The following is a 13,342-nucleotide window of genomic DNA, read 5'->3' as shown; positions in this document are numbered from 1 at the left end:
TCACTGTTCCAGGTTTTGATTACTCTACTGGGTGTGTACTGCTACACAAAAACTCTGTGTACAAAGTTTTTATTTGTACTTTCCTGATGACATACAATATGGAGCAACTTTTCGTGTTTATCTGCCATCTGATTATCTTATTTGGGGGGTGTCTTTGACCCAGCTTTTAATCAGATTGTGTTCTATTTTTGTTGAGTGTTATATTCTTTGTATATATATATATATATTTAATTTTTTAGATGTATATGGACACAATACATTTATTGTATTTATTTATTATTTTTATGTGTTGCTGAGGATCAAACCCAGAGCCTCACTCATGCTAGGCAAGCACTGTACCCTGAGCTACAACCCCAGTCCTTCTTTATATATTTTGAGTGACAGTTATTAATTAGATGTGCCTTTTGTGAATATTTTCTCCCAATTTGTGGCTTGTTTTCTCATTCTCTTGACATTGTCTTTTTAATTCTAATGAAGTCCATTTTTAGAAACATTTTTATAATGTTTTTTTTTATACCTTTATTTATTTTTATGTGGTGCTGAGGATTGAACCCAGTGCCTCACACTTGCTAGGCAAGTGCTCTACCACTGAGCTACAACCCCAGCCCCTTAATGAAGTCCATTTTATCCATTATTTCTTTCATGAATTGTACCTTTGGTGTTGTAACTAAAAAGTTATTGCCATACCCAAGATCATCTAGTTTTCCTCAAAAACTATATTATTTTCTAGGAACTTTACATCATGTACATTTATTTCTGGGTTCTCTGTTCTGTACCATTGTCTGTCTGTCCTTTCACACATACCATATTGTCTTGTTCAAGTTGTGTAGTCAGGTCCTACTTTTTCTTCTCCTTTAACTTGGTATCAGCCATCCTGGGTCTTTTGCCTGTCAGATTACCAATATTCAGTTTGTCAGTATCCACAATATAGCTTGCTGGGATTTTGATTGAGATTATGTTGATTCTGTAGATCAAGTTGGGAAGAACTGACATTTATCTATCTGTCTGTCTGTCTATCTATCTATCTATCTCCCTCTCTTTCTCTCTCCCTGTGTTTCTCTCTCCCTGTCTCTCTCTCTCTCTTTCTGTCTAGTACTGGGGATTTTACCCAGGGTTCCTTTACTACTTAGCCATGTTCCTCATCCTTTTTACTTTTTATTTTGAGACAGGGTCTCACTAAATTGCCAAGACTAGCCTCTTACCTTCTGATTCTTCTGCCTCAGCTTTCTGAGTAGCTGAGATTGCAGACCTGTGCCACTGAAATTAGCAAAGCAGTCTAATTTCTCCCTTCCCTCTCTGTCATTCATTGTTTTTACCTTTATGTGATCATATATATGCATCATAAAAATTCATAATTAAATACATTGTTGCTATTATTAGAGAGTAAGAAAAGTGAAAGTTTTTATTTCACCTTCACTTTTGCTCTTCTGATGCCTCTCCTTCCTTTATGTGGATTCGAGTTTCTGACCTCCATCAGTTTCTTTCTCTCTAAAGAGCTTCTTTCAGCCCTCCTGGCAAGGCAGGCCTGTTGCCAAACATCCTCCATTTCCATTTGTCTGAGAATGTCTTTATTTCTTCTTCACTTTTGAAGGATAGCTTCTCAGGGTACAAAGTTATGGGTTGGGTTTTTTTTCTCTCAAATATTTCACTTCACTTTGCCTTGTGTGGTTTCTGAGTGGTTGAATGTAGTTCTTTTCTTTGCTTCTTTATAGATAGGCTGATTTTCCCTTCTGGCTTCTTCCAAGATTTTCTTTATCTTTGATTTTCTGTAGTTTGATAATGATACGCCCAGGTGTTGGGTTTGGGGCATTTTTCCTTCTTGGATTTCTCTGAGCTTCTGGAGCTGTGATTTGGTGTCTACATTAATTTGAAGAAGATTTCAGGCATTGTTTCAGATACTTTTTCTGTTCCTTTCTCTTTCTTCTTCTAGTGTCCCCATTATGCAGATTTACTCTCCATAGTTACCCCCAGTCCTTAGGTGTTCTCTCTATTGTTTTCAGTTTTGATTCTGTTTTTCAGTTTTCAGTTTCTGTCACTGCATCCTCAAGCCCAGAGGTTCTTCCTGCACCTGTCAGCCTAGGAAGGCATTCTTCATTTCTGTTACATTTTTGATCCCAAGCGTTTCTTTTTGGCTCTTTCTCAGGATTTCCGGCTCTCCCTGCTTACATTGCCCATCTGTTCTTTCCTGCTGTCTACTTAGCACATGCATCAGGGCTCTGATGGATATAGCATTTTAGTGTGGAAATTAATCATCAATTAAATTCCCACTCTGATAATTCAGCATCCCTGCCATGTCTGCTTCTGTCTCTTCAGATTGCTTTCTGTCTTTTAGTTAGCCTAGGATTTCATCTTCATAGCCAGACATGATGGACCATGCAAAAGGTGAAACTCAGGAGGAGACTTCTGCTCTACATGCTCCACCAAAACATGGGAGACAGGCTGACAAGGGAACAGGTTTTATTCAAAGCTGGCTTTGAGGAAGATGGAGGTGACCTTTTCCTTTTTCAAATCTCCATCTTATGGGACTCAGGGATGCAGAAAACTCTTAGAAGAGGAGAGGAGGCTTGCCGGGTGTGGTGCACGCCTGTAATCCCAGCGGCTCTGGAGGCTGAGGCAGGAGGATCATGAGTTCAAAACCAGCCTCAGCAAAAGCAAGTCACTAAGCAACTCAGGAGACCCTGTCTCTAAATAAAGTACAAAATAGGGCTGAGATGTGGCTCAGTGATCAAGGAGGCTTGAAGGGACAGAAAAACAGGAGACAAGGATGTGGCTTGTTAATCAGAAGTACATCCCAGCCTCAGGTTCTTGGGACACTGGGTCAGGGGCAGCCCCTCAGTCTCCATTCTAAGTTCAGAAGTTAAAGCCATTTGGAGCTTTTGATTTCAGAGGAGCATGGTTAATGTAGGTGGGGAAGGGGAAGAGGTCTAGTCCTTGATCAGGTCCCAGTCTTGGTGAGCCTGGCCTCTGAGCTGAGTGTCTCAAGTGCCTCTCATCATTGTCCTCAACCCACCTTAGAAGGGGCCTTGGAAGACACAGGACAGCTGGAGAGGGTGGATTTAGTTGTTTTCCTTCACCTATATGGAAGGCTAGTGCCATCTGGAGTTGGGTATTGTCCCCCCTGATCGGTTGGACTCTGGTTAACTAGTTTCTCCTGAGTGGACTGTGCCGTGGAGCAGGGGTGCACTGGGGAGCTTCATAGAGGTTTCTTCCCCCGCCCCTGCTGGAAGGTGGAGGACTGTTTCTTAGCTTAGGGGAGGAACCTGGCAGAGCTCCAGAAGGCAAATCTCACAGTATTGTGTGTGTTAGGGGTGGGGGAGTATCGGTCCTAATCTCCAGGTCTTGGATTTTTAAGCCCTCAGTTGTTCACAGAGAGCCTGCAGCACTTTGTTCGTTTTAGTTTTCTTCCCAGCGTCTGTTCTTAATGCTAGATTCTAAAGCATATGTGAATAAGAAGCAGAGCTTGATGTGCAGAACAGATAGCAGAGCTGGTTGAAAGCAAAGCCCTTGAGAATGGAGTGTGGGACTGGGGGCCAGAGCAGGAGAGGACTTTGCTGTTTGGGAAGAGGGATGGAGGTAGCTGCAGGCTGGGCATGAGCTTTGTTTTAAAAAGAAAGAATTGGCTCATAGTAGGCAGGAGGCAGAAGTAGCCTAAATGCCTACTAAAGAATGTGGCACGCCACTCAGTGGAATACTGTTCAGCCTTAAAAAAGAAGGAATTTCTGGCCCTTGCTATGACTAGGAGAAACCTTGAGGATAGTGTGCTAAGCCAAATAAACCAGTCACAAAATGCAGACGTTGTATAATTGTATTTACAGAAGGTGAATTCAAACAGTAGAACAGGTTGTCAGGGGCTAGACTGAGGAGGGAACGGGTTGCTGTTCAGTGGATAGAATTTCAGTTTTGCAGGACAAAAAAGCTCGTCAGGTCTGTTGGACAACAATATGCATATTGTTTACACTATATACCTAAAGATGGTCATTATTAGCCAGGCACAGTGGCACATGCCTATAATCCCAGCAACTTGGGAGACTGAGGCAGGAGGATTGCAAGTTCCAGGCCAATTTCAGCAACTTAGTGAAACCCTGTCTCATTCTGTCTCAAAAAGGATTGGGATATGGCTCTTTGGTAAAGTGCCTCCCAAAAGTAAATTTAAAAAAAAAATTTTTTTTTTTGATGGTACTGGAAATTGAGCCTAGAAGTCCACATGTGCTAGGTAAGTGCTGTACTTCTGAGCTACGTCCCCAGCCCTTTTAATTTTTTTTTTAATATTTTAGTTTTCGGCGGACACAACATCTTTGTTTGTATGTGGTGCTGAGGATCGAACCCGGGCCGCACACATGCCAGGCGAGCGCGCTACCACTTGAGCCACATCCCCAGCCCCAGCCCTTTTAATTTTATTTTGAGGCAGGATCTCACTAAGTTGCACAGGCTAACCTCAAACGTGCCATAGCCTCCCAAGTAGCTAGGATTGCAGGTGTGTGCCACTGTGCCCATCCGTAAATGGTTTTGATCTCAGTGAATAAAGAAAAGGAGACATGGCCTCTGATGACTCCTGCAGTCTCCATGAACCCCTCAGCCAGGTGGAAAGTGAGGGTAGCACCGTGATGGAGTGCAGGGCTCAAGGCAGGCCCTGTGTGGGTGCTGTGGAGGCTCTGCAGGGGATCACTCTGTTTCATGGGTGTGTACCGCCTGCAGTGAGCAGTGCCTTCTTGGAGTTGGTGTGTTCGGAGATCTCAGGCAGGCCCTGGCTGTTCTTTCTCCAGTTCTTTGATGATTTGAAACAAACTATTTTTAGCACAACTGACTTATTGGAACCCTGCATTTTTTATTCAGACCCAATATTTAGCTTACTGGATTTTGTGGTAAAAAAGATTTAGACTAGAAAAATGACTCCTAGGCATTTTTTGTTTGGGGAATGAGGAGGAAGCTGTTTGAGGACTGAGAGGAATTTTATCTGATCATAAAGCATAAAGGTTCTCCTTTATGCTTTATGATCCTCCCCCATTGGCTTTGACTGGACCTGGGTTAAACGACACCCAAACTGCATCAACTCTAAAAAGGGGCCCACTGAGCTGTGGTAGCTCCAGGGCCTTCTGGGTACTGTTTGTCTTGCCAGCACCCACTGCCAGGTGACTCTGAGCAGAGCCTGTGCTGGCTTAGCTCATCTCTTCCTTCAAGGCCTTGATGCTGAACCACGTCCTCCCTTTGTCTGTGGGTGCAGCAGTGTGTTCCTTGGGGGTAGTGTTCCAAGTTTATCATGCTCCTAAAGCGAATTTTCCCCACTCCTCATTCTTTTTTTTTCTTTTAATCAGTGATACTTTCCCACAAGTAAAAACCTTGAATGTAAGCATTTGTGAAATAAATACACGTATACTAAAAATATCTGGAACTGCTTCGATAAAAGTATGGGCAGTAGCATGCCCAGAACTTTGTCTGTCACTGCTACACACACACCCAGCCTTGAGCCCTAACTGGACTGAGATGTTTCTGGAATACAGTTTGAGGACTGTAGCACCAGGGCAATATTAGGAGTTTGCATTCTTTATAATCATATTTTTCCAAATTGCAGTGTAATTTACATACAGTAAAAACCACTCGTGTGCTTGTGTAGCTGTCAGCACCCTTGAGATGCAGAACACATCCATTCCTCCTCCTCCACATCTCACTGTGCCTGTTCTTGGCAATCATTCATCAGTTTTCTTTCCCTGTGATTTTGCCTGTCCCCAGGTGTCATATCAAGGGAATCATGTCATCATGTGTGAGTCAGGCTTCTTTCACTTAACATGATACATTTTAATTTCATCCATGTTGTGTGTATCAGAAGTTTATTCTTTTTAGGAATTAACATCTTAAAGGAAAGCCCCTTTTTATACCGAAGATATACTGAGCTTTAAAATAAACACTTTTTAAAACTAGAAGATTCTACTTGAGCCTGCCTGGGATCCAGCTTGATTTCTGTTGCTCTCTATTTTGAAATTAATGCTAGTATCCTGGAGCAGTACTAAAGGGACAACAGTGTGAAGGTGATCTACATGTGGAGGTAGCCTCTGTACTTGTCCTTTCAAGGCATGTCGGATTTGGTGCCCAGAGCCTGCCATGCACTGTGAGCACAGCAGTGACCTTGAGAGGGACCTTGCTGAGGGCTCTGTGTGTTCCTGCAGGCTCATCAGATTCAGGAGATGTTCCCCCAAGTTCCATACCACCTGGTGCTGCAGGACCTCCAGCTGACGCGCTCAGTGGAAATTACAACAGACAACATCTTAGAGGGACGGATTCAAGTACCTTTTCCCACACAGGTAAAACTGGGATTTTAAGCATGACAGGTGGTTTTGTCTTCACAAAGGTTAATTCCTCTAGATTAATTTTTTTCGGTTACTTAATAACTGAATGTTAGAGTTTGTTGAAGAGTTTCTATAAACTCCCTCACTTTTTTCAAACTGTGAATGAGAACAGACCCATCATAGATAAAGATAAAGGTCTGTGGATAAATTTTTGTACAGATGCACACCCCAGACAAGCTTGCCTTTGCCAGTCAAGGAGGTCGTGGCATCGGACGAGGTGGACAACTTTGTGTAAAGAGCAGATAATATTTTAGGCTTTGTGGGCATATAGCCTGTTCCAAACAAGTGAGACTGATCCAGAAAAACTTTCTTTATAAAAATAGGCAGAGGGGTAAACATGGCCCTGGGCCTGTAGTTGGCAGACCCTGCTCTAGGAGATAATGCCATCTGTCCCTAGTCATCCTTGCACATTATTACACTAGTACTAAAAAGGTCAGCTCTCCTGGTCCATCACATAACCTCTTTGATGGTTCCAAGAAATATTAACATAGATAAGCTTTTTGGTAGAACTCAGGAATGTATAAGGAATAATCTACAAAAAATTGATTCAATTTCAGTATGCAGAATTATGAAAAAAACTATTAATAAAATTCAGAAAGTTGAAACTCTTTGAAAAGGTGAAGAGCATGGACTTTGGAGTCAAATAAGCTGTTAGGAGTCTCCACTTCTCAGCTATTTGACTTGGCTGCTGGTTGCCTCTGGAGGTGGCAGAATTGCCCACCGTGGCTACAGAGTCCTCAGGTAGTAGAACAGACACTGGCCAGCCTGCGAGGAGGTGCTGAGACCTGAAGGGACATGGCTGAAGTGAGGAACTGCAGAGCCTGTTCCAGAGGGTAAGATTAATGATCAGGATTTTCCTTGGTGCCATGCACAGGTTAAGTGTTTCCCCAGTGTTACCTGCTGCTGCTGTTATTATCCTTGTTGGGCAGTTACTGTTATTGAAAGCTCACCCGCACGTGGGGCCAGTTGCTAACTCACACTGAGAGCTGCAGTTTGGTCCTTGGGCTCCCTTGTGTTACCTTTGTAGCATTTCAATTTCTTTTGTTCTCTAGGCTTTGCTAAGGTTGCAGGCTGTGCTGGGGACCGTGGCTCCCTCTGGACCCAGGTTTTCCCTGTGCCTGTTATTTCATTCTGAGTGGCACTGTCCTGTTTGTCTTGCAGCGGACAGAAGGCATCAGACCTGCTTTGAACAGTCCTATGGAAAGGCCCAGCGCTGACCAGGAGGAGGGAGAAGCTTCCCCTCAGGTAAGAGTGGCCCCCTAGAGAGCACATGGACTGTGGAGGAGTGGCGTGGACCCTGCCAGTGGTCACCTTCACCCTTGACACTGGTGAAATGGGTTCCGTGTTTGTCTCTGTTGAGGGGGAGACCAAGCTGTACCTGTGGGCAGGCCTTTTCTGCACCCAGGGCTGCAGCCCACTCCCTAGGCGTCGGGCCAGCACTGCCTCCCTCAGCTTGAGTGAGGGTACCAGGTCCTGGGCTCCCAGGGGGTGGACCAAGGCGCACACTCCCTGGGGACCTGAGCCACTGAGGTGCTGTCCTCCATACCTTGTTTACTCAACTCAGGATTTCCAGGAACGTCCATGGATTTTGCCAAAACAAGATTCCTGAGCCAGGTGGGGTGGGGGAGGCATGGCTGTCTGGGAACCACTCTGTCTGGATGCCCACTTGGGGAAGCAGCCCCTCTCTGTGGCAGAGGCATACCACCCTGCCCTTAGCTGGCACCTCCACTCCATTTCCATTTTCTCCATCAGTTACGGTACTTCTTTCTTTTTTTCAGTACTAGGGATTGAACCCAAGACACCCTGAATACTGAGCTACATTCACTCTCTAACCCTTCTTATTTTTTGAGCCAGGCTTGCTAAGTTGCCCAGGCTAGCCGTGAACTTGTGCTCCTCTTCCCTCAGTCTCCTGAGTCACTGGGGTTTCAGGTGCCAACATGCCTGGCCAGTTACCATATTTGTAGAACACTTTCTCCAAAGACTGAAATAATAGCCAAACACCCTCATCCTCGTGTACACACGTGTGGGGTGTGGCAGGGAGCCGGTGTCCTGTATACATGTGTGGGGTGTGGCAGGGTGCCAGCGTCCTGCACGCGGAGCTCTGGCCACAGGAGGTGCTGCTGCTTCCTGAAGTGGCCAGGGCTTTTTGAAAGCAGTGACTTTCACTGACAAGCCACAGGGAGGCTGCTCACACCTCTTGTGGGTTTCCCTGCAAATAGGAAACTCAAAAGTACCAGGACTTTCTCAGGTCTGTTACTAGGACAAAGTTTTCATATTCAAATCCATAATTGGTTCATCGTTTGAAAATGGCATGTGCCTTCTGAAAAAGGTGACCATTTATGCATTTTTTAGTTTTTGGATAGCTAGCTTAACAGAGATAAGAACTCAGGAGTGGTTTCTGGGCACCTGTAATCACAGCACATTTAATTTCAGTTCCTACTCCCCACTTTGTTTTCAGAGTTAGCATGACGATTTTTGAATTTTTAAAAATATAGTGTAGGAAAGTACTTATTTTGTAAGGAAATTGCTGTGTAACATGTTTGATCTTTCACAGGAAGTGCAAAGACCTTGTATAACAAGGCTTTATCATTAAAGCCTCAGTCTGGTCCAGTGGTCACATCTGCCCTATGCATCCTTCCGTTCAATCTTCCTGCCCTGGCTCAGGCTGCTAGTCAGGCCTGGAAGCCTGTGCAGGGCGAGGCTGAGGGGGGCTTGGGTTTTCTTTCTCCCACCGCCTCTGTTCACTTAGCTGTTCTTTCTAAGCACCTCTAGGGTCGGGCTCGGGGAAGTTTAGGATGGGGCAGTATGATCCCAGGATGTGGGAGGTGTGTGCAGATGTTAACTCTCAACTATTCCCCTGCCCCAGCTTGCTTCAGAACCTCCTCAGACAGTAAGACTCTCCTTGAACTTAAGGCCTTTTATGGAGAGGTAGTGCCCCCCTACCTTCCTGGGGGTCATATTACCCCCCAAGTGGTCCTTTTGGGGAAAGTCTCTGTTTTACAATCTCAGACTAGTTCCCTCCTACAAGGACCCCCTGAGCCCAGGACAGTGTCTGCCTGTAGTCAGGGGATATAGAACCTGCTCCCATCACAGCCCCCACCCATTTTTGTGGTCTGCTACATCCAGTTTCCTTCCTTTAGATTTCCCAAGTCACTTGTCCCTGTGTCCCCAGAGCTCCAGGAGAATTGAGTCAGGCTGTCTGCCATTTGGCTCTCTTAAAGTCCCCTTTCGGGCTTGGCTGAAAGCAGGAAGAGAGGTGGTAAGGATGGCTGATGGAGGAGCACCTACCTCAGCAACTGAGAAATGGAACAGTCTGCCCTCAGCTTTCTGGTGGCCTGGGAGTGGGTGGTGGGCTGCATCTGGGAGTGTGAGCGGCATAGATGGCGGTATCTGCTTGAGGATACTTAGGCCTTGTCTTGGCCGCTGGAGCTTCAGCCAAAACCAAGAAAATGTCCCATTTTAAGTCCTGTTACATAAGGAACCACATAATCTGTTATCTCTGTTTTTTGTTTTGTTTTGTTTTGTTAGAAAAGGTCCTTAGCATTTACCCTCTACCTGTTCAACTGTTTTCTAAGTGAAGGTATAAACTTTATGTAGCAGTTGTGATGAAACTTGTTTAAATTCTCGAGCAATTAGTAGAATTGAACAGAATTCTCAGAATGCAAGCTAGCAGTTGCCTATTGTCATATTCCAAGGGTTCGGTTCGGAATGGCTTCTGTTTTTCATACTGGCGGTCCTTTCCTTATGATATTGAACACGGTGTGAATTGCTAGCATGAGTCATACACAGGCCCGCCCTCAAGGAGCCCAAGTTTCCAGTATACATGTGTCCCAGGCTCAGCCTCCTTGCCTGGTAGCAGTCCCCGATGCCAGTCCAGACTACGCCTGTTGAGGGGTGCCTTGTCTAGGGAGGGAGTGGCCTGTGCTCACAGCTCCTCCCTCTGTCCAGACTGAGCGTGTGCCATTGGACCTCAGTCCTCGCCTGGAGGAGAACTTGGACTTCAGTGAAGTGGATGTGGAGTCCAGTGAGGTGGAAGACTTTGAGGCCCGGGGGAGCCGCTTCTCCAAGTCTGCTGACGAGAGACAGCGCATGTTGGTCCAGCGCAAGGATGACCTCCTGCAGCAGGCTCGGAAGTGAGTTGCCTTCCACTGCACTCAGAAACCAGGGGCTGCAGGCCCTGCGTGCCAGCTCACATCGGCCCCCTCTAAACTGGTGACAGCATTGAAAAACTATTGCATGTCCTAAAAACTCCGATTTCAAGCCCCTCTGGAAACAGCAGAGGATCTGGCCACACTGAGGCCAGCTGGTACCTTGGGGCGGTCATCTCAAGCGAACATAGCACCCACATGCGCGCATGTGTCCCAAGCCCTTCACATTCATTACCTTAGTCCTCTTACCAGCTCTGGGAAGGAACACTGTTATTTATGCCTATTTGAGAAATGGACAGCCAGGAAACTGAGGCCCAGGGAGGTTCACACTGCCTAGGCCTGCGATCTGGCTTCCAATGTCCCTCTTGACCACTATGCATCTCAGATCAGCAGTGTCTTGAGTACCTCGTGTTCCACCATGGTTGGTGGCAGTTGGAGCACGTACTGTTCCTGTGGGTGGATAGGCGCTCTCTGTTTCAGTTCCTGAGGACAGGGCCAGCATGCGTTCATCTGGGTGGATTTTGGGCCCTACACAAAACTGTGGGTCCCTGCGCCGTTTCTTTGGGCAGATGAGAGGTTGCTGATAGCCACTCAGAGGCTTCTCCCTGGGAACTTGGGCCTATCTGATCAGAGACAGGCGTCCTTCCCTCCCTCCCGTGGGGGTTGAACCCAGGGCTTTATGCAGATGAGGCCAGCGCTCTGCCACTGAGCCCATGTCTAGCCCACAGATAGCAGGTGGCCTTTCCATGGGACCGTTCTGAGTGGCAGCTTCATGAGGTGCCTGGAGAGGGGGAAATCTAAATGAAGCCACATTCTGTATGGGTTCCAGAGCTTCCATCTCTCATGTGACTTTTGTCTTCATAGGCGATTCTTGAATAAAAGTTCTGAAGATGTCTCAGCCTCAGAGAGCTTTCTCCCCTCAGAAGGCACGTCCTCTGACCCGGTGACCCTGCGTCGAAGGATGCTGGCCGCTGCTGCCGAGCGGAGGCTTCAGAAGCAGCAGACCTCCTAGCACTTCCTCATCTTCCTCAGCCACCTCTTCCCGAGCCCTGCGCCCGACCAGGAGTGGCCTACCCAGTACTGCCTGCGTGTGAAGAAGCAGGCTGACTGCATTGCGCTGTATAAAGCACGTGTCTTAATAGTGTTTGGACAGCTGACAGATTTAATCCTCCTTTGTAATACTTTCTACGTGACATTTCTTTTCCCTTAGAAACACTGCACATTTTAACTCTAGGCATGATCTCTTCTGCGTTGACTGGACTTCTTAGGTGTGGGGACGATCAAGAGGAAGTGGGTACCACCTGCCTACAGCAGGAGGCTGCAGCTACTGCTTTGCGCATGCGTCATGGCGCGGAGTCCTGAGCTCCGTGTCTGGCAGGAAGAGCACTGGGGGAGGGTGCACAGACTGTGAGCAGACACACAGCCCAAGCCCGACCCCACACCATTGGAGGAGATCTGTTGTCACTGCTGTCCTTAGTGAGGAAGCATTCAGAGTGTTCCAGAGGCCAGACCACAGGTTCCGGGCCCCTGGGCCAGCAGGGCATCTGTCAGAGAGCTCCTGGTTTGACTCCTGGAGTCGAGAGGGAAAGCCCAGGGCTACAGAATGTGAGGCCTTGACCTCTTCGTCCCTGGACACCCAGGGATGACCCACACCCTGGTCCACAGCTGGCTTTACTTCCGTTCACTCTGGTGCTCCTGCATCAGTGAGCTTGCCCTGGGGCGACCCGCCCCTCCCCATTTCTTGCCCCCTGTGGACATGAGGAAGGTCAAGCAGCAAGCTTTGGTTTGAGGTTTTAATTCCTTGGTCAACTAAATGAGGCAATGCCAGAGCCCGTGGGCGTGGTCCTTGGAGAAGGGGTGGGCCTTGCAAGAGGGAAGAGTAGACTGTGGAGGGCATTGTTGAAGAAATAAAAGATACCTTCCGTATCTTTCTTCCCTGAAGCCCTCCGTTTCCTTCACTTTGTTCCTGTTGGTTTAGTGCAACTTAGAAAGGTAGGATGGTGAGCCCAGTGCCTCGCCGCAGACCAGGCGGGGCTTCGCGTCCTTCACGTGTTGAAGGATCTGAAACATGCAATCATAGGTTACATAGTTCAGTTTTATGTCCCATTGGATTAAGTTTTTTTTTTTTTTTTAAATGTTTGAAAGCATAGTTTATGGTAGTCCTTTTTGGAAGAATCCAGTATTATCTAAAATTATTGGTAAAGGTAAATGTATTTTACATAACTGAAAGTTTTTAGGATGTTGACACGTAATTGAAAAAAGGGTGATAGGTAAATATGTAGGCAGAGATAATTTATTTCAATAAATCTTTCAAAAGCCTTACCTTGAAATGCTGTTAGTAAATTTCTGTGATTTTTAAAAAATTTGTTTTGTTTTGCTGAGAGCATAGCTATTTGTTTTTATTGTAAAACAATAATAATAATAAAAAGGAAACTCTTCTAATGTGTCGTGTGGCTGGACTCTGAGGCAGGTTTTTCGGTGGTGCAGGCACCGATTCCCATTTTGAGTCTGCTGTTTGGGATTTTTTCATCTCTGATCCGGAGGAGAGCATTTCACGTCCTGTTGTATTTGGAGAGGACAGCACCGTGTGTTTCTTTCTCTTGTATTCATCTTGTCAAGGGAAATGGGGAGATTTTATTTCCTCGAATCATGTCATACTTTGTATGTGGAACACATTAAGGTGACATTCATTCCTTGTGTTCTTAAGGTTTCAGATGTATGAGAAGAGAAAATTGTGTAGGTCACTTTAGAGGGCTTTGAGACACTGGGGAATAGAATGCAGTAGAGGTCCAAGCAGAAGTGCCTTCAATAGCGTAAGGTGGTCTAAGAAGGAAGTCCCAGGTCACCCTTGGC

General features: G+C 46.2%; 1 protein-coding gene across 1 annotated transcript in view; it reads left to right on the top strand.

Annotated features, from left to right (window-relative positions):
• Amfr (autocrine motility factor receptor) overlaps positions 1 to 12,927 on the top strand; it is a 41,047-nt gene extending 28,120 nt beyond the window's left edge. The window contains exons 11-14 of the mRNA XM_026395680.2: positions 6,162 to 6,296; positions 7,503 to 7,586; positions 10,290 to 10,474; positions 11,354 to 12,927. Of these exons, the coding sequence (XP_026251465.1) occupies positions 6,162 to 6,296; positions 7,503 to 7,586; positions 10,290 to 10,474; positions 11,354 to 11,501 (552 nt within the window). The 3' untranslated portion in view covers positions 11,502 to 12,927. The remainder of the gene's footprint in view (positions 1 to 6,161; positions 6,297 to 7,502; positions 7,587 to 10,289; positions 10,475 to 11,353) is intronic.
• Positions 12,928 to 13,342: the final 415 nt, after the last annotated feature.

The sequence above is a fragment of the Urocitellus parryii genome, chromosome 15 (assembly GCF_045843805.1).
Source record: "Urocitellus parryii isolate mUroPar1 chromosome 15, mUroPar1.hap1, whole genome shotgun sequence".
Lineage (NCBI taxonomy): Eukaryota > Metazoa > Chordata > Mammalia > Rodentia > Sciuridae > Urocitellus > Urocitellus parryii.
The sequence above is the reverse complement of the archived record's forward strand: the minus strand, read 5'-3'. Positions and strand labels throughout refer to the sequence as shown.